We start from the raw sequence: 16,104 nt of genomic DNA on the forward strand, positions 1-16,104 counted from the left end.
TTCGTTCGGCTAATTGAACCCCAGCGTCTTTCTCGATCTCATCTCCCCCGATCTCAGTCTCCAGATTCACGAGGGTAATAGGCGCCTCGGTCTCCCGGCGATGCTTATGTGAGGTCTCGCCAACCACTCCCTTTTGGCGCAAGCCTTCAGCATCTCTCGCCTTTTCGCCGACCACGCCTACACCGACATCCTTTGAAGCCTCTTGCAACTTCCACAACTTTCTCAATTCCCGATTGCTCATGCTAGCCATATTCTCTACATCAACACACAATAAACATTAGTCAAAAAACACATGGAAATTACAGGAAGAAAACAATTCATGAGGCGATCGGCGAGGGACCGATTACCTATGTAGATTTTCAGTTCACTAGGCTTATTTTCTAAATTTAAGAGTTTGGCAGTGTTGAAAATGGTTTTCAGATCCTCAAGTTTCCTAACATCGGCTCGGTCGTCCTCCGACATTGTCTCGGCATCTAGCCCTCCAAAAGACACAGGTTTCTCATTCCAGTATAACGGATATCCCTCGAGTAGGCTCTCGTTCCCCAGCGTACACCGAATCCAGAAGTACGATTTTTTGAAATCCTTATAGGACGATTGGAACAACGATAGTATTCCCCGACCTACAACACCACTAACCGACACCTAGCTGCTACATTTGGTCACTCGAATCTCAAAGAAATAAAAAAATTTATCAGAAGTCGGCCTTATGCCGAGTCCCTCGCATAAAATCTCGAATCCTTGAACGAAAGCCCAACTATTGGGATGAAATTGGGTGGCGGCTACGTTCAACGATTTGAGCACTCCTTTCTCACACTCGGTCAAGGGCCACCTCACTTTGATCTTGGAAATTAGGGTTGTATAACAGAAAGTAAAGCGCTCAACTGAGGAGGACCTGAGGCACACAGGCTCTTTGTCTACACATGGTTCACAAACAACCATGTCATCACCCTCACAGCATACCACATGCTCTCTACGAAAGTTGTCCATGGCGGCCCATGAGTTTATTGAAGAATCACTTTTTAACACATCATCCCTAACCCATTTGTATGATTCCCCATAATTTATGGTAGCCATTTGATTAAATAAGACTAACTTAACCTACAACTCGAGGGTGTGCAAGAAAAAACTACTAGAAATTAGAATAGATACGCGTACCTAAGGGTTCACACTCCAACTTCACCCACCCTAAACACAGTTCAGAACCACCGCGAACCACCGTGGATTACGACGGAGAGGGAAACCACCAGAGGTAAAGAGGCGCGAAAAAGAGTAAGAAAGAAATGTAAAGTTAGGCAGACAACCCATATTTATAGGGATGAGGGGCCGCATGTGAAGAGTCAAAACCCAAGGGTCACTAAGCGCGTGGAAGCCGCAACCCCTGGCCATAAGGGGCCCCACCATTCCAGCTTTATTAATGGACGCTGCCACGTGGCAGCATCATCATTTATCACCCTGCAACCGCTGCTGCGCAATAAATATGTGTCTCTTCATGGGTAAGTTGAAAAGACGTCCCCTACCAGAGCCCAAGGAGCAACGAATTGAGATAACGAGTCCGTGAACTCTCTCGGCCCGTTCCTTGCCTTAGTCATAAAAGTGTGCTTAATAAGAATCCGACTGTATGTATCGGCTGAGGATAAGCCTTCTCGCCTTGCACGCTCAAGGCTGGAGGGCTAGTGTACGGTCCGGGATGGAATCCGACTAGGAGCCTCCACGAGGGACATGTCGGCCATGGCTAAGCCGACCCCCTGTCTACCAAAGCCCTTCCGCCTAATAGGCTCAGCACTGGAGGGCTAGTGTACGGTCCAGGTCGGATTCCGACCTGCCTCCTACATATACCAGGCCAACTGTAGCTCTAGCCGACCACCCCTAAGAGTGGTTCGGTTATTATCCGACTTGGTTTCTCTGCTTAACCTGGTCGGTCTATTTCCGACCCCTTCCGCCTACCAAACCGACTCGGCCAATACCCGACTGTACCCTCAGTACATGTATAGTCAGTCAGCGATCGACACAACCTTTGCATACAGGGACTACCCGATAGCAAGGGCAAGGTCCCACTGTCCCTCACCAAATCTTAGCCAGATCAAAACGGTTAAGGAAATCCCTACATTCTCGGGGCCCATGAAGCCCGTAAACTAGGAAAAAACCCTAGAGTTGAGAAGGCAGAGTACACTTTTGAATGCTCTAGCTTTGAGGCTTAACCTAGGAAGAGACCCTAGTGCACCCCTTGGCCGGAACAGATCTATACATGAAAAACTTTTTAATTTAACAATTAAATTCTTAAAATTTTGATATTTATTATATTAGATATAACAACATAATTAAAATAGTTAATAATATATATTTTATAAAATTATTAATATTTTATATATAAAAAAAAAGAATGAAAAAAATTTTAGTGAGGGCAAGTGCCCCTACTATGATTAACTTAGATCTGTCCCTGTATATGGTTGTGTGGTGAAATGTTAGTCCTGTGTATCCTCTTCCTTTACTTCAGGTTCTACCTCTTTAAGAACAGATTTTTGTTGTTGGGGTACATCGTTAATGACTTCAAGGAAAAATACCATGTCATTTCATCCTTTACTGTATAGTGTCAATTTGGTAGTAAGTGGTTCACTCCAGTTTAAAATGAAATAAAATATGCTACCATTGTCTTTAGTGATACATTGCATTGTCCTTAATAATACACCGTATAGCCTAACTGTTTAGCAATTGAAGTTATCAATTTCCATTGACAATATTACCAAATTCAGTGTTTGAAATGTTTTGTACCTTGGGTCTTTTTCCTTCCATGATTCACAACCATGAACTATAATCATTGATCGTTTATGTTTAGCAGTCTAGAACCAGAACGTCCCGTTCTGAAACCAGAACGCCCTGTTTTGGTTGCACTTTTAGTGTGTTAATTTTGCACCTGGAACGGGCCATTCCGGATGTAAAATTAACACATCAAAAGTGCAACCAGAACAGCCCGTTCTGGTTTCAGAACGGGCCGTTCTAGTTCCAGGTGTTTTAAAAAAAATGGCATTCACGTGGTATCCACCTATGCATCTACGTGGCATCCACGTAGCCAACAGTTAACTCCGTTTAAATAATTTGGACGGAAGTCCCAAATTGAAATCAATTAATTTATTAGGGACCAAATTGAAATCAATTTTTATTTGGGACCAAATTGAAACCAAAAATTAAAGTGAGACTAAATTGAAACAAATAATTATTATAAGGGACCAAAATAGATTTTTAGCCAATAAAATATTATTAAAAATTTTACCGATGATTTTGACTTTGAAAAAAAACAAGCACAACTTCAAAAGTGATAGTATGTGTTTATTCTTGTTATATATTTTTATATTCTAAAATTAGTTGTTAAATCTTGCATGTTGATTTTCATTGATATTGTTGAAACATTACATTTTTATTAGGTTAAAATATTTTTGAGTTTTTTTAATTTCATTTATTTTACCTTTTAGCTCCTATAGTTTAAAATAGACATTTTTAGTCTTTATATTTATTTTTTAAAATCTTTTTAAGCTCTATAATAATTTAGATCTTTTAATTCTTTATACTTGTAATTTTTTTTAATTCTTTTAATCCTTGTCGTTAATTCTTTTTGTAATGTTGCCTATTTTATTTAATGTGATAGAAGTATTAATTTAATATTATGTTATTATGTATCTTATGTCAAATTTATTTTGTTGCGGTCGTTTCAAACTAGACATCTCGATATTTTATGTCTCTTTTATACCTTTACATACGATGCTCTTATTGAGACATTTTTTTTACTCTTACAAAATTGAGATATCTATCACACTAACGCAAAACAAAACATTAAAAAAAAAATAATTAATGATTTGAACTAATTTTTTTTTTTAAAAATTATTAGTACAGAGACAAAAAAAGATATATATATATATATATATATATGAAATATAAGAACTTAAAATATCTATTTTAAACTATAAAAATTGAGTGAAAGATAGAGTAAGTGAATATATATATATATTAAAAAAGTATTTTAACTTTTTTATTATAAAGAGATGACAAACGTTGATGTTGGTATGATATTTTACAAGTTTTATCCCTATTTAAAGGATAAGAGATGCTATATATTTTTTCTAATTTTTTAGGGGTACTTTGATGTTGGTATGATATTTTACAAGTTTTATCTCCATTTAAAGGATAATAGATAGGGATGGCAAATATACCCGTTCCCGCGGGTAATACCTGAACCCGTCCCGACTTTGACGGGGAATACCCGGTTTGACCGAGTACGGGTACAGGTACGGGTAAAACCCGATATATTAAATCGGGTACGGGTACGGGTACGGGTATGTACTTACCCGCCCCGTGCCCGTACCCATACCCGTCCTCATTCCAATTTTTAATTTAATATCTACTTTCAATTTAATTATATTAAAGAATTTTAATATTTTTTTATGTGTGATTATTTATTATAATATGAGATAGAGAAATAACCTAATTATAATTATAATATAATTAAAAAATAATTTAAAAATATTATATTTTTTTAAAATAAAAATAAAAATAAAAATTTTGACGGGTACGGGTACGGGTACGGGTATACCCGATACTCGACGGGGACGGGAATGAGGATGAAAATCACATGCTCGACGGGTACGGGTACGTGGACGGGATGGGTTTGGCTCGCGGGGACGGGTATCATGAAACCCGTACCCGCCCGCCCCGTTGCCATCCCTAATAAGAGATGCTATTTTTTAGGGGTACTTTTTTTTTCCTAGTAATCATTGGGAGTTGTTGTGCTAGCTGCATTTATCAATTAGTATCTCTTAATTATGCTCAATAGAATTATATATAGAGAGAGAGAAAGATTATAATAATATTAGTTACACTCAATAACTTTATATTAAATGTGAAATCATATTGAATTAATATAAAAATAAAATAAATATATAACGTCAATTTTGTTCTATAAAAATGAAGTGTCAAATTATCTTGGATTAATATAAAATTTTGTATATATAATTTAAGAGTAAAGAACTTTCAATCTAACGATTGGATTTACAAAATTCACATTTAATATAAAATTATTGAACGATGTAATACTTAATAAAAGTTACACTAGTGTTATTATAACCTTCCTTTTATATATATATATATATATATATATATATTGGTGATAAGAAAATATTAGTTATATGTTAAATTTCTTTCGCATGTCAATGATGTCGTGCATATGAAAAATTAATATTCTTTTCTAAGTCATAGTTTTTTATATCCCCACCCACCCTAAATAATTAAAATTCCTGTCTCCGCCCAATATATGATCTATTTGTTCTTATATCTTATAAAATTAGGAACTACTTCTTCGTGTATGTTTGGTTTATCGTTGAAAATCAATAAAATTATGTTGAACCAAAAAGATAAGAATTCTTACTTCTTAATTTAATGCATAGAAATATGTAAATTTTCGTTTGTATAGATGCAATCGAATTTTCAAGAAATTGTAGATAAAAAAGATGAACATTCGTAGGCATTTCAAATGCGTGTTTATAAAATGTTAATCCATTGATGATTTAAATCCGCTGATATCTTTGACAATTACCCACACTTTACAAACTAATTGTCTCTTTGACGAAAAATACTCTTCCATAATAAATAAATAAATAATTATATACAAAATCTGTGTCCAAAATTAATTTAGACTCGCACCTTAATCACGATCAAGGGTTTAAAATTAATTCTTTCAAAGGGATTCAGTTTATTTTGTCATATTGGAATAGGGCATTATTATTTACTTGAAAAGAAAAACAACAAATACAAAACCAAAAAATGAAAAAGTCGATCTGCGTAATAATGCAAGCAAAGAAGGTCCTAATTAAAGTGTGTCGTAATTCACTACTAATAATGACAACAATAATTGGAATGGTGCATCAAATTACAACAAAAGCTTTAGTCATAGTAGCTCACAACATAGAGAAATAATGAGGAAATAAAAGATTCACTAAAATAATGACACAGAAAATAAATGTGTAAAATCAGAAGAATAGGGAGACAAAGAGAGTGGAGAGGCCAAAAATGAAATTCATAGAAGAAGCTTGAAAGCTTAAAGCTCCATTTTTGTTGTCAGAAGGGTTGGCAGAAGCTGCCTCAGAAGGACCTGGACCACCTGCATCATTTTGTATTATACAATAAACAATTTTATAGATGGGTTCAATTTCTATAACTATTTGAAAGATCTTCAATTACAACAAATACTACTAATCTACTATCCTATAATAATTTAAAATTTAGTTTTCAAGGAAAAAAATGTTAGTTTTTTTTTTTTTAAGATAGGAAAGATTACAAAGATAGTCACAATGAGATTGAACATAGGTCTTCATATTTCTAACTACTTCAATCCCTCCTCACCTAACTATTAGACTAACGGTTAAAAAAAATAACATTAATTTGACATATATAAATTGATTTAAAAAATAAATAAATATGATTTATATTTATAATGTGTATTATTGAAGTAAAATTTTACTTTTTATTATTAAAAAAAGTTTAATATATCATGTGATCTATGAAATTTTCAATTAGGTTTCTAAGCTAAAATATGCATAATTAAGTCTTTAATCTTTTTACATTTTTATAATTTAGCCTTTGTAGTTAAAAATTTATTCACGAAATTTCATATAATATTCTTAATATTTACATATTTGCAAAACTAAATTATTATTATTATTATTATTGTTATTATTATTATTATGATCATCATCATTATAATATGTATCAAGAATTTTTTTGTAAATTTTATAAATTATAAACATATTTCTAATTTTAGGGATTAAATAAAAAATATATAAAAAAAAAAAGATAAAGGATTTAATTTAAAAAATTTAGTTTGAGAATTTAATTAAAAAATCTTTTAAAAAAATTATGATGAAACGATGTATTAAAAAAAAAATATACTAAAAACACTTAAGTAACTGCATATTTGTGTTTATGTAGTGAAAATTAATGTGGGTGAGAGTTGATTTTTATCATATAACAATATGTGGATATGATTTGACTTAAATCTAATTTTGGCTACATTTTATTTGTAAGATCTAATTAACCTATTTCACATATTCATATGATACATTTCCTCTACACGTACATAAGTATTGAAATAATAAGATGCAAAATTTCCAATGACGTACCAGGACTAGGAGCATTTGTATTTGAAGGACTAGAGGCTCCTGGTGCGATACCTTCATTATATTTTTGACAAATAAAATTTAGTATGACATAAAGTAGTTTGAAAGGAATTAATATTCGATAAAATTGAATATTTTACAATCTTGTAAATTTTATCTTCAAAAAATTGTTTACTAATTTTGCATAACTTGTAAAATAATAATTTTTGTCCTTGTGTATAAAATTGTCACAACTATGAGGGAGCATAATTCACATAAGACTTTTTTGAGGGAAAAATTTATAAAATTGTAAAACTTTATAGACAAAAAGTGTAATTAAGCTCTGTACAGTTTTTTTAAAATTATAATGAACAATGATTTGTGGGAGAGAGGAGGGGAGGAACTAGATGTTAAAGAAAATTATTGAAATGGATTTAAAATGTTTTTTTTTTTCATATTAGAATGAAATATGAAATATAAAATGAATGGGATGCAAAATAATAAAGTGGTGGATCACTTACTTGATGAAGCAGGACCTTCACTCAGTGATGGAGGCAAGGACACAGGGACTCCCACAGCTGTCCAATAACAAGAAATTAAAAATAGTTTCCAATATGCATATTCAAGGAATTTACTTTGTTCATTACTACCATTAATTAAATAGTTTTTAATTAATATTATCATTAATTATAGTAATAACAATAAAGATCAAACTTAACTCAATTAACATCTATTTTAATCCTTTAATTGCTTAGATTGAATCTCATAATTATTATTAATTAATTTAATTATGTTATTAATTAGGAGTATATTAATCTTTGTTTAAAATTTTGTTAAATTATCTTTAATAAAGTTTCAAGACCACTTCTTCATATATAAAACCGAACGAGATATCTTATTGAAAAGGACTCAATTTAGTACCACTCAAATCAATATATATTAATTAATTAATTAACTAGTTTGAAAACAAATGAATTTTTTTTTGTATTTTGTTTAATGAAAACAAATGAAGTTTTAGAATCATTAATGTCCACTTATTGATGAAGGTTGGAGTAACATGCATAAATAAATATCATTATTGTAATTTTTTATTTTTTTTTCTTACATATTTTTCATAAATTGTGCGTAATTTCTTGATGCATGAATTTTATTCAATTCAAGTAATTCATTCATATATCCAAATGTAATATAAAAAAATTAAACTCATAATTTTTTAAATCATGCTATGTCTTTTTGTTTAACTAAGAAGAATTACTTGTACATTAACAAAAGAAATGTCTACTCACCAAATGTATAAACAACCAACATAATTTAATTCAATTGGATGAAAATAACAATATCACTTTAAAAATTAAGAAATTAAATTGAATTATTTAATAATTGAGTGACTAATTTAAACTAATTATATAAAAAAAATCAAAATAGTAATTTAAAAATAAAAGATAAAAAATTATATAAATATAATACGTTGGGGAAAAAAAAACAATTGACATTAACAAAGAACAAATAAAGTAATTGGAGTTGTTGTCACAGTTATCATGGATCCCACAGTACTAAATGACAACAGTGTTGTTATAGTTAGGTGGTGACTATGGTAGTTCCACAGTACATTTATTGTCAATATGGGTATCATACACAAACAACCTACTCCTACTTCTGAGCTGGACATTAACACCTAGTAGAAATGAATGTTAAATTCATTATGTAAATTAAGTAGCATTAATTAAGATTTGAAAATATAATATAGTTGGTATTCCAGTATTTTTTTGGTTCATCCCTGTAGTATTTATCGCCGATAGTAGTGATTAGTCTCCTCGCTGGGTTGGAGGCACCTCAAAAGGTGGGATAGCTGGCCCCAAAATTTAACGTGACTGCATACACAAGGCAGGATTTGAATCTCTGACCTTGCTTAAACATAAATCAGTTCCTGACCTTGTTTTTTTTTTGTGTTGTTTTTTTTTTTTGTGTTGTTTGTTCCTGACCTTGCTTATTCCAGTATTTGTATTAAAACAACAATAAAAATATAATTAAATTTATTTTGATTTAAATAAATAATTAAAAAGGAAAAACTAAGCGGTCCCTGCACTAGTCCACTTCATTAGTCTCATGGGTGAAGATCAGCTTGCAAACTTTAGCTCAAAAATAGTTTCATTTCCTTTAGGATAAATATTTGACATGAAACAAAATTCATGCTGCTAAAATAAAAGGTACTCTAATACTAGTTCTTTCAATCTCATAAAAAAACTAATCAATCTGAAATTATTTTACATAAAAAAAATAATAATATAAATATAATAATTTTATAAAACTAATCTTATGATTAGAATGTAACACAAAATTTACTTTGTATATAATATTATTAAAAATATAAATAAAATAATAATAATTAATACTGTATTAAAAAATTAAGGACTTTTTTTAATACATTAATTATAAAATGAAAAGAGTATTTAAATTTATGAACCATTTAAAAATTATGTAGTAATATCACATGTTCAATTTGAACTTCCTCGTATTCCTAGCCACACAGGGTCACACCGCTGGAGAGACGGTGCACATTAATGCACAAAATGTTTATTACTAAATAATATTTTATGCAACACCACACCTAACTTATCGGATCTACAGATATACTACTATCAAGTTTCTTAACTTATCCAAGACTTCAATCTTTCATAGATTTAAATCTACTAAAAAAAAAACACAATACAAAATTAATGAGCTATATACATCATATAAAAAGATTCAAATCTACTCCTTTCAGCATCACCAATCTTTAGTTAAAGGCTATAAATTTGAGTGTCAACATTTGGTTCAAGCAAAATCTATCTTCACCTTAAGCAAAGAGTATAGTATTGAGGATTGATTATTTCCCATGATATCCACAAGTTCAAAATATGTTTCAACTTATAATTAACAACAAATTCATGAAACTAAGCCAAGAAACATGAAGATGTTGAAGTTTACCTGAGCAAGTGCTAACAGGGGGAGTGGAGACTCCACAAACAGAAGGGAGTTTGAGGGCTTTGTTCAAATCAATCTTGATGCCAATAGACTCAGGTTTGCCAAGCAGCTCACACAAGCAAATGGGGTTGCTATCAATCAACCCTGCCAACTCAGGACAGCACCCTTTGTCAGGCTTGGCCTGCTTGCTTCCATCTTCCACATAGGTCAAGCAATCTGACATATTTGTTAGTGCCATCAAGCATCCATTGCTCTCCGGTGTCGGAGCCGCAGCAGTTTCCGGCGCCGGAGATGGAGCAGATGTGGCACAACATGCCAATGTGAGGACTAGGGTAACAACAATCATCACTCTGGTGGTGGTAGTGGATGCAGCCATTAGGATCTTGGTGGTGGTGGTGTTGTGATCTTATCTATTTTGGTGTTCTAAAATTTGTGTTTTAAGATGGTGGTGAGGGGAGGGAGTGTAAGTGTGAAATTGAGTGGGTTAATTAATTTGGGCATGTGAAGATAGGTAAGTTATAGTTATAGAATTATAGAGGGTCTTCATTTTGGAAATGTAGCCCCTAACTTTTGGTGGCTGAATTTAATGAATATAACAACTAACCAACTCTATTTGTGCACCGTCTCTATCTCTTTCTTAGTAATGCAACTCCTATTCTCTGAAAATTAAAGTAGTCCATTACTTGTTCCCAAAACCGGCTAAAGTTATAAGCTATTTCCACAACTGAGTAATGAGAATGGTTTGAACATAGCCGCTATTATTGTCTATATGTTTTAGAAATCTTACCAACAAAAGTCCTTAAGAGTTAAGATATGTTTTTGGAGTATTAGATCATTTTAATTATTTTTTCACAAGTACTAAATATCAGTACTTTCATATTCTATATAACAAATATTTTATTTTTAATTAATTATATGTTGCTTGTTTTCTTAATACCATCATTAGTATTTGTCTCTGTATCATTGTTTTTTATAACTTTTTTTTAAAATTAATTATAATTTATAATTATTTTAACTAGCTTATCATTAAGTTATTCAAAGTTTATTTCATTAGTTATGAGGTCACACGTCTTACATTAGTTAAGCTCAATTCTCTTAAGTTTTATAATAGAAAATATTACACGGAAGAAAGTATCTATGAAATGAATACTTTCCCTTTTAGAACATTAATTATATTTAAAAAGTTAAAATTGTAATGTTCCCACTCATTTTTATACTGAATTGCTTCCAATAATCCTCTCTCAAAATGAACTCTGAATAAAGCGGCCATTCCTTCAAATTAAAAATATTATTCATAATATAACTTTATTTTATCACTAATAAGTATGATATACTCATATATTTTTTATTATAAAAATTAATTTTCCACGCACTAAAATTAATTCTCTACATTAAATTTTATTAATTTCATAATATTTTTTTAAGTATCATTATTATAAATGTTAAAAAAAATAATATAATTGAAAAGTCGTATATTAAAAATTAATATTTTTAAAAAATATATAATTAAATAAAGTTAAAGTAGTTAAAATTTGTCTATATTTATAATAAAAATACGTATTTTTTTTCTTATAATTAAGAATAAAAATATATTTTTAAAATAATTTGTAAATGTGTTGGATATAATTGATGAAATACTACCGTTTACACTACTAAACAAAAGTCCATTGTTCCTTCTCAAAGTGAATAGTTATGTCAAATTTGGACACGAGAAAGCATACATGGTGTTCACAACTAATTTATTGCCCCTAAATTCAGTGCTCCCCTCCAAAGACTTTCACATATTCACAATTTAGTGTTGGAGAACCTAAAAAACAACTTTAACATGACGAATGATGATCATATGCATCCATCAAACCATAACATGTGATGTGTATATATGTATGTGGTCCATGTAGAATGTTGTCCACTACTTTGGTAAGGGAAGGGTTGTGTTTAATTTGGGTTGCGTTTGAGTTTTCATCTCTTCTCTCTTCTTGGAAGGTGCAAGTAGATGCCTTGGGAGAGGAAGAAAGCATTTATGATGCTAACCCTTTGTGTGAATTCATTTTTGTCCATTTTTTCATGGACATCACATGTTCACTTATTTATATTGTAGTGGTTTGCATTTCTGTCATGCATTTTTTTATTTATTTTTAGATTTTTTTATAGTTATTTTAGCACTATTTTTTATTTTTTTATTGTCATTTTTTTAAATTAATGACTTATTAATTTTTTATTTTATTTTTATCCATGATAATTAATGTGTGTTTACTGAGCAATGTGTTTATTCATTTTTAATGTACATATTTCTTCTACAACTATTTAAAGAATATAATAGGAAAATAAGTAATAAAAATTTTGAAAAACTAAAATATCAATTATTCTTGTGCATAAACTTTAAACATCAAAAAAAAAAAATGAAAGGAGTATTTTGTTACTCTTTTTTTTTTCCTTTTTACTATTCATTGCTTATTTGATTTCTGCCATCAAATACAACCATTGAGTGAGGATGAAACAATAGTGTTTCCAGTCACTTGAGTTGGCACATGATTAACTATTCAGTCTATTCTGATATAAATTATGTTTTTAATCAAATCCATTCTTAATTAATATCTCAATAAATTTTTAATCAATCTTAATTCTTCAATCTTCGTTAGTCATTGTTTTTAGTCTCTCCTAAAAAGTGTCATTGAGATAATTACATAACTTATTATGTGAACTATTAATTTAATCTAGTAGTCATGTAAAAAATTATTGTTGGTTCGAGTAGTTAGAAAATTTGTCGCATCTTTGAAGCATAAAAAGATGTCATGAAACATAAATATTTTACCGTGTGACATTTTTGGACAGACTATAGGTGATGGATTCCTCCTTCCATGAATAACGTATTGTAAGGAGAGGAAGTCCTTGCCCTTGATCTTGTTCACCAAAGGGAAAACACAAGGAAGATTTTAGGGTGGAGAAGGGGGAGGTTTGCGTGAAAAAGGAAGTGTTGAGCGGAAGCTTTATGGAATGGTGGTGTATGGTTGCTCACAAGGTTGGCTCACTCCAATGATAGGTGGAGGCCACTCTAGGGTTCCTATTCTCCAAGGGTGGAGATAGGAGGAGGCTAGCCGAAACTAGCTAGTGACTAAGGATGGATTTTGAGGCTCAAAAGGCTCACTCAATATCATATAATCCAAAGTATTTACAAGGTGTGGGGTGTTGGGTATTTATAGGAGGGGAGGCATCTAGGGTTGCATTTGGAGTAGGCAAATGAATTCCAAATGAAATGCAAATGAACCCTAGATGCAACTTGGTGGCCAAGGATGGAATCTTTGGGTTTAGATTGGCTATATCTAGGTGCATGATAAGACCATGCAACCTTTGCCCTCCACTTGGGCCCTAAGCCTTTCTAACACCAAAAATAGACCCAAAAAGCACCAAAAATGCGTCACCCTCTAATTAACACCCTAGCCCAAAAATAAAAACCCTAATCATCTAGAGCACCCCATAATACAAGGGTAAAATGGGAAATACAAAATAAAATAAACTCTAAGTCCTAAACACCCCAAAATACAAGGGTAAAATTGGAAATACAAGTAAAATAAATTCTATGACTAAAATACCCCAAAGTACAAGGGAAAAATAGGAATAAAAATAAATGCTATGCTAATAAGAACTTAGGAGCTAAGGTCCAAAAGTGGCCTCACTCCTCCTATGGTTTTTCAATACTAACCCATTCCTTTTGCTTCCTTCAATACATCACCTCTTGGACTTCTTCTTGGACTTCTTGGCCTTAGTGTTATTCCATCATTCCCTCCCTCTTGAAAAGGATTTGACCTCAAATCAAGAGGTTCCTCATGGTGGGCATCATGACAAACAAAAACATAAAAATAAGCATTAGAGGTAATAGTATATGATAGAAATGGAAAGTCTATCCTAAGAGGAGTTCTACTAAAAATGCTAAAAAGATTGTCTAAATTAAAAGGACTAGACTCTCTAATGTTAAGGATAGGATCCTCCCCATGGTGAAGTCTAGGTGTATAACTGAAACCTAAAAATTTAAAAAGACTAAAACTATAGCACATTAAAGTACTAGTCCTAAGAACTAAAATATCTTGTTGGAGGTACCCAATGTAGTGACCGAGGTATGTATTGGAGAATAAAGAAAACTTAACTAAAAAATTACCTAAACAACTTTGTATTGCATTATTTGTTAGGTACATATGAGAAAAAAGTGTTAAGAGGAGTCTAGGAAACTCATATAATCTAAGTTTGTCTTGTAGGGAAGTATCCAAGTTAAGTTCAAATAAGTTTGAACTTCCCTCAAGATCAAAAATAGAAAATGGGACATCATGAGATGTATCCAACAAATCATACAAATCTAAAGTTGGGTGCTCTATGAAGGGAACTAAAGTGGAAAGAGTTTTAAAGAAGGAAAGCTTATCTTCCTTGGGCACCACCAAGGAAGTAGCACAAGAAGTGGGACTAAGTGAAGTCCACTTCTTCTTCACTAAATCTTGAAGTTGAGATTCTTTTTCTTTAAAAAGGATTTGTTTTTGAATCTCCACTTCATGACTAGTGGAAACGTGAGAGAAAGGGTTAAGGTCTTGATGAATAAAGAGAGTCTTTTTTAAGTCATTTTCAAAGGGAAAGTGACTCTCTTTAAGAATAAGCCTTTTGGAAGAAACATTATCCTCCTTACTCTTCTCTAAGAGTGTTGGTTGTTGTTTTTCTTTTTCTAACCACTCTTTAACCTTCTCTATACTTCTCTTTATTCTTTCTTTCTTTTCTATGTTCTTTTCTTTTTCTTTCGTTCTAAGTTCCTCCTCTCTTGTTGTATTTTCTTGCTCATGCATACTCCTAGGAACTCTAACTTCTTTGCCTTTTTGAGATCTAGTTGGAACAATCCTAGGTTGGGATTCACTAGTTTCTCTCCCCTCAACTAATTTTTCAAGTAGTTGTTTTATTTCCTCATGATTCCTTGCATTTTCTCTTTCCTTTTTTCTAATTTCTTCCTCTCTTTTTATGTTTTCCTCTTCTTTATTTCTTAGGTACTCTTTCAATTCCCTAAGTTCATCCCTAACACTAGACCTAGTACTACAAGAATTATGACCTTGGACACTAAAATGATCACTCATCTTTGATCAAGAAAAGGTTTTCACAAATTCTTGTTTTCAAAAAGGTTTGAAAAAGGTTTTCACAAAGAGTGAGTGATAAAAAAGGTTTTCACAAAAGGTTTTCAAAGTGCAAGATAGGTAGGAAAAGGCCTAAGTGTACAAAGTGAACTTTCAAAGGGAGGTGGACTACTAAGAATCACTTAAAAACCAAGCCTTTTCAAGTAAAAATCACTAAGCCTTTTCCACTTTTCTCACAAAACAAGTTGGCACAACAATAAGGTGTGTGTGTGCACGGACCCTTAGTAGGCAATTGTAAGCCTTCTAAACAAAAATTGAGGCAAAAAAAAGACCTAAGCAATTATACTACTAAAAGCTTTAAAACATGCATAAGGAAAGCACTTAAAACATATACTAGTCGAATGCCTAGGTGAAGGTTTTCAAATCACCTTCAACTACACGAAACTACCACCAAAATGAAGAGGTTTAAAATGGCCAATTACAAACCAAAATAAAGAAACAAGGCCCAATTACAAGTGGCCAAAAATTGAGCAAAATGAGAAAGTAAGAAAGAAAAGAAATTAAAGGTCTTCAACTCCTCCAATTTGGCTCCCCTTCACAAGGAACAAACAAAGTTAGTCCTCTCCTTTGGTGTTTGCACTCTTTGAGATATGATATCCTTCTCCAAAGCACTTGGGACCTCACGGATTTAGTCTCCACTCAATCCCCCAAAGAAGTTTTGCTAAGGGTTTCTTGGAGGTAGTACTTCACCACACCCAAAGATAACAAACCAACCAAGAACAAGAAGGAGGCCAAAGGAATAAAACTGAAAATGCTCAATTAAAAGGCTGAACTCAAAGAGAGATTAATGAGACAAACATAAGAATTCCAAAGAAGACAAGCAAAAAAATTAAGACACA

At 31.9% G+C, this 16,104-nt stretch overlaps 1 protein-coding gene across 1 annotated transcript; it reads right to left on the minus strand.

The window, feature by feature from the left end:
* Window positions 1–5,809: 5,809 nt before the first annotated feature.
* Window positions 5,810–10,750, minus strand: LOC109788391 (non-specific lipid transfer protein GPI-anchored 2). The gene is made up of 4 exons (XM_020347103.3): window positions 10,107–10,750; window positions 7,661–7,717; window positions 7,164–7,214; window positions 5,810–6,145 (listed from the first exon to the last, which is right to left on the minus strand). Exons 1-4 carry the CDS (start codon window positions 10,477–10,479, stop codon window positions 6,015–6,017), a joined length of 612 nt encoding a protein of 203 aa, XP_020202692.1. The 5' UTR covers window positions 10,480–10,750; the 3' UTR covers window positions 5,810–6,014.
* Window positions 10,751–16,104: the final 5,354 nt, after the last annotated feature.

Source organism: Cajanus cajan, chromosome 2 (assembly GCF_000230855.2).
Source record: "Cajanus cajan strain Asha chromosome 2, NIPB_CcT2T_4, whole genome shotgun sequence".
Taxonomy (NCBI): domain Eukaryota; kingdom Viridiplantae; phylum Streptophyta; class Magnoliopsida; order Fabales; family Fabaceae; genus Cajanus; species Cajanus cajan.

What these genes read in the sequence shown, in the direction of transcription:
- LOC109788391 (XM_020347103.3), bottom strand. Translation starts at nt 10,479, where the DNA reads ATGGCTGCATCCACTACCACCACCAGAGTGATGATTGTTGTTACCCTA. An exon ending in TGAAGGTCCTGCTTCATCAA is followed by an intron (nt 7,215 to 7,660) that starts GTAAGTGATCCA and finishes AATATAATGAAG; the next exon opens with GTATCGCACCAGGAGCCTCT. An exon ending in TACAAATGCTCCTAGTCCTG is followed by an intron (nt 6,146 to 7,163) that starts GTACGTCATTGG and finishes AAAATGATGCAG; the next exon opens with GTGGTCCAGGTCCTTCTGAG.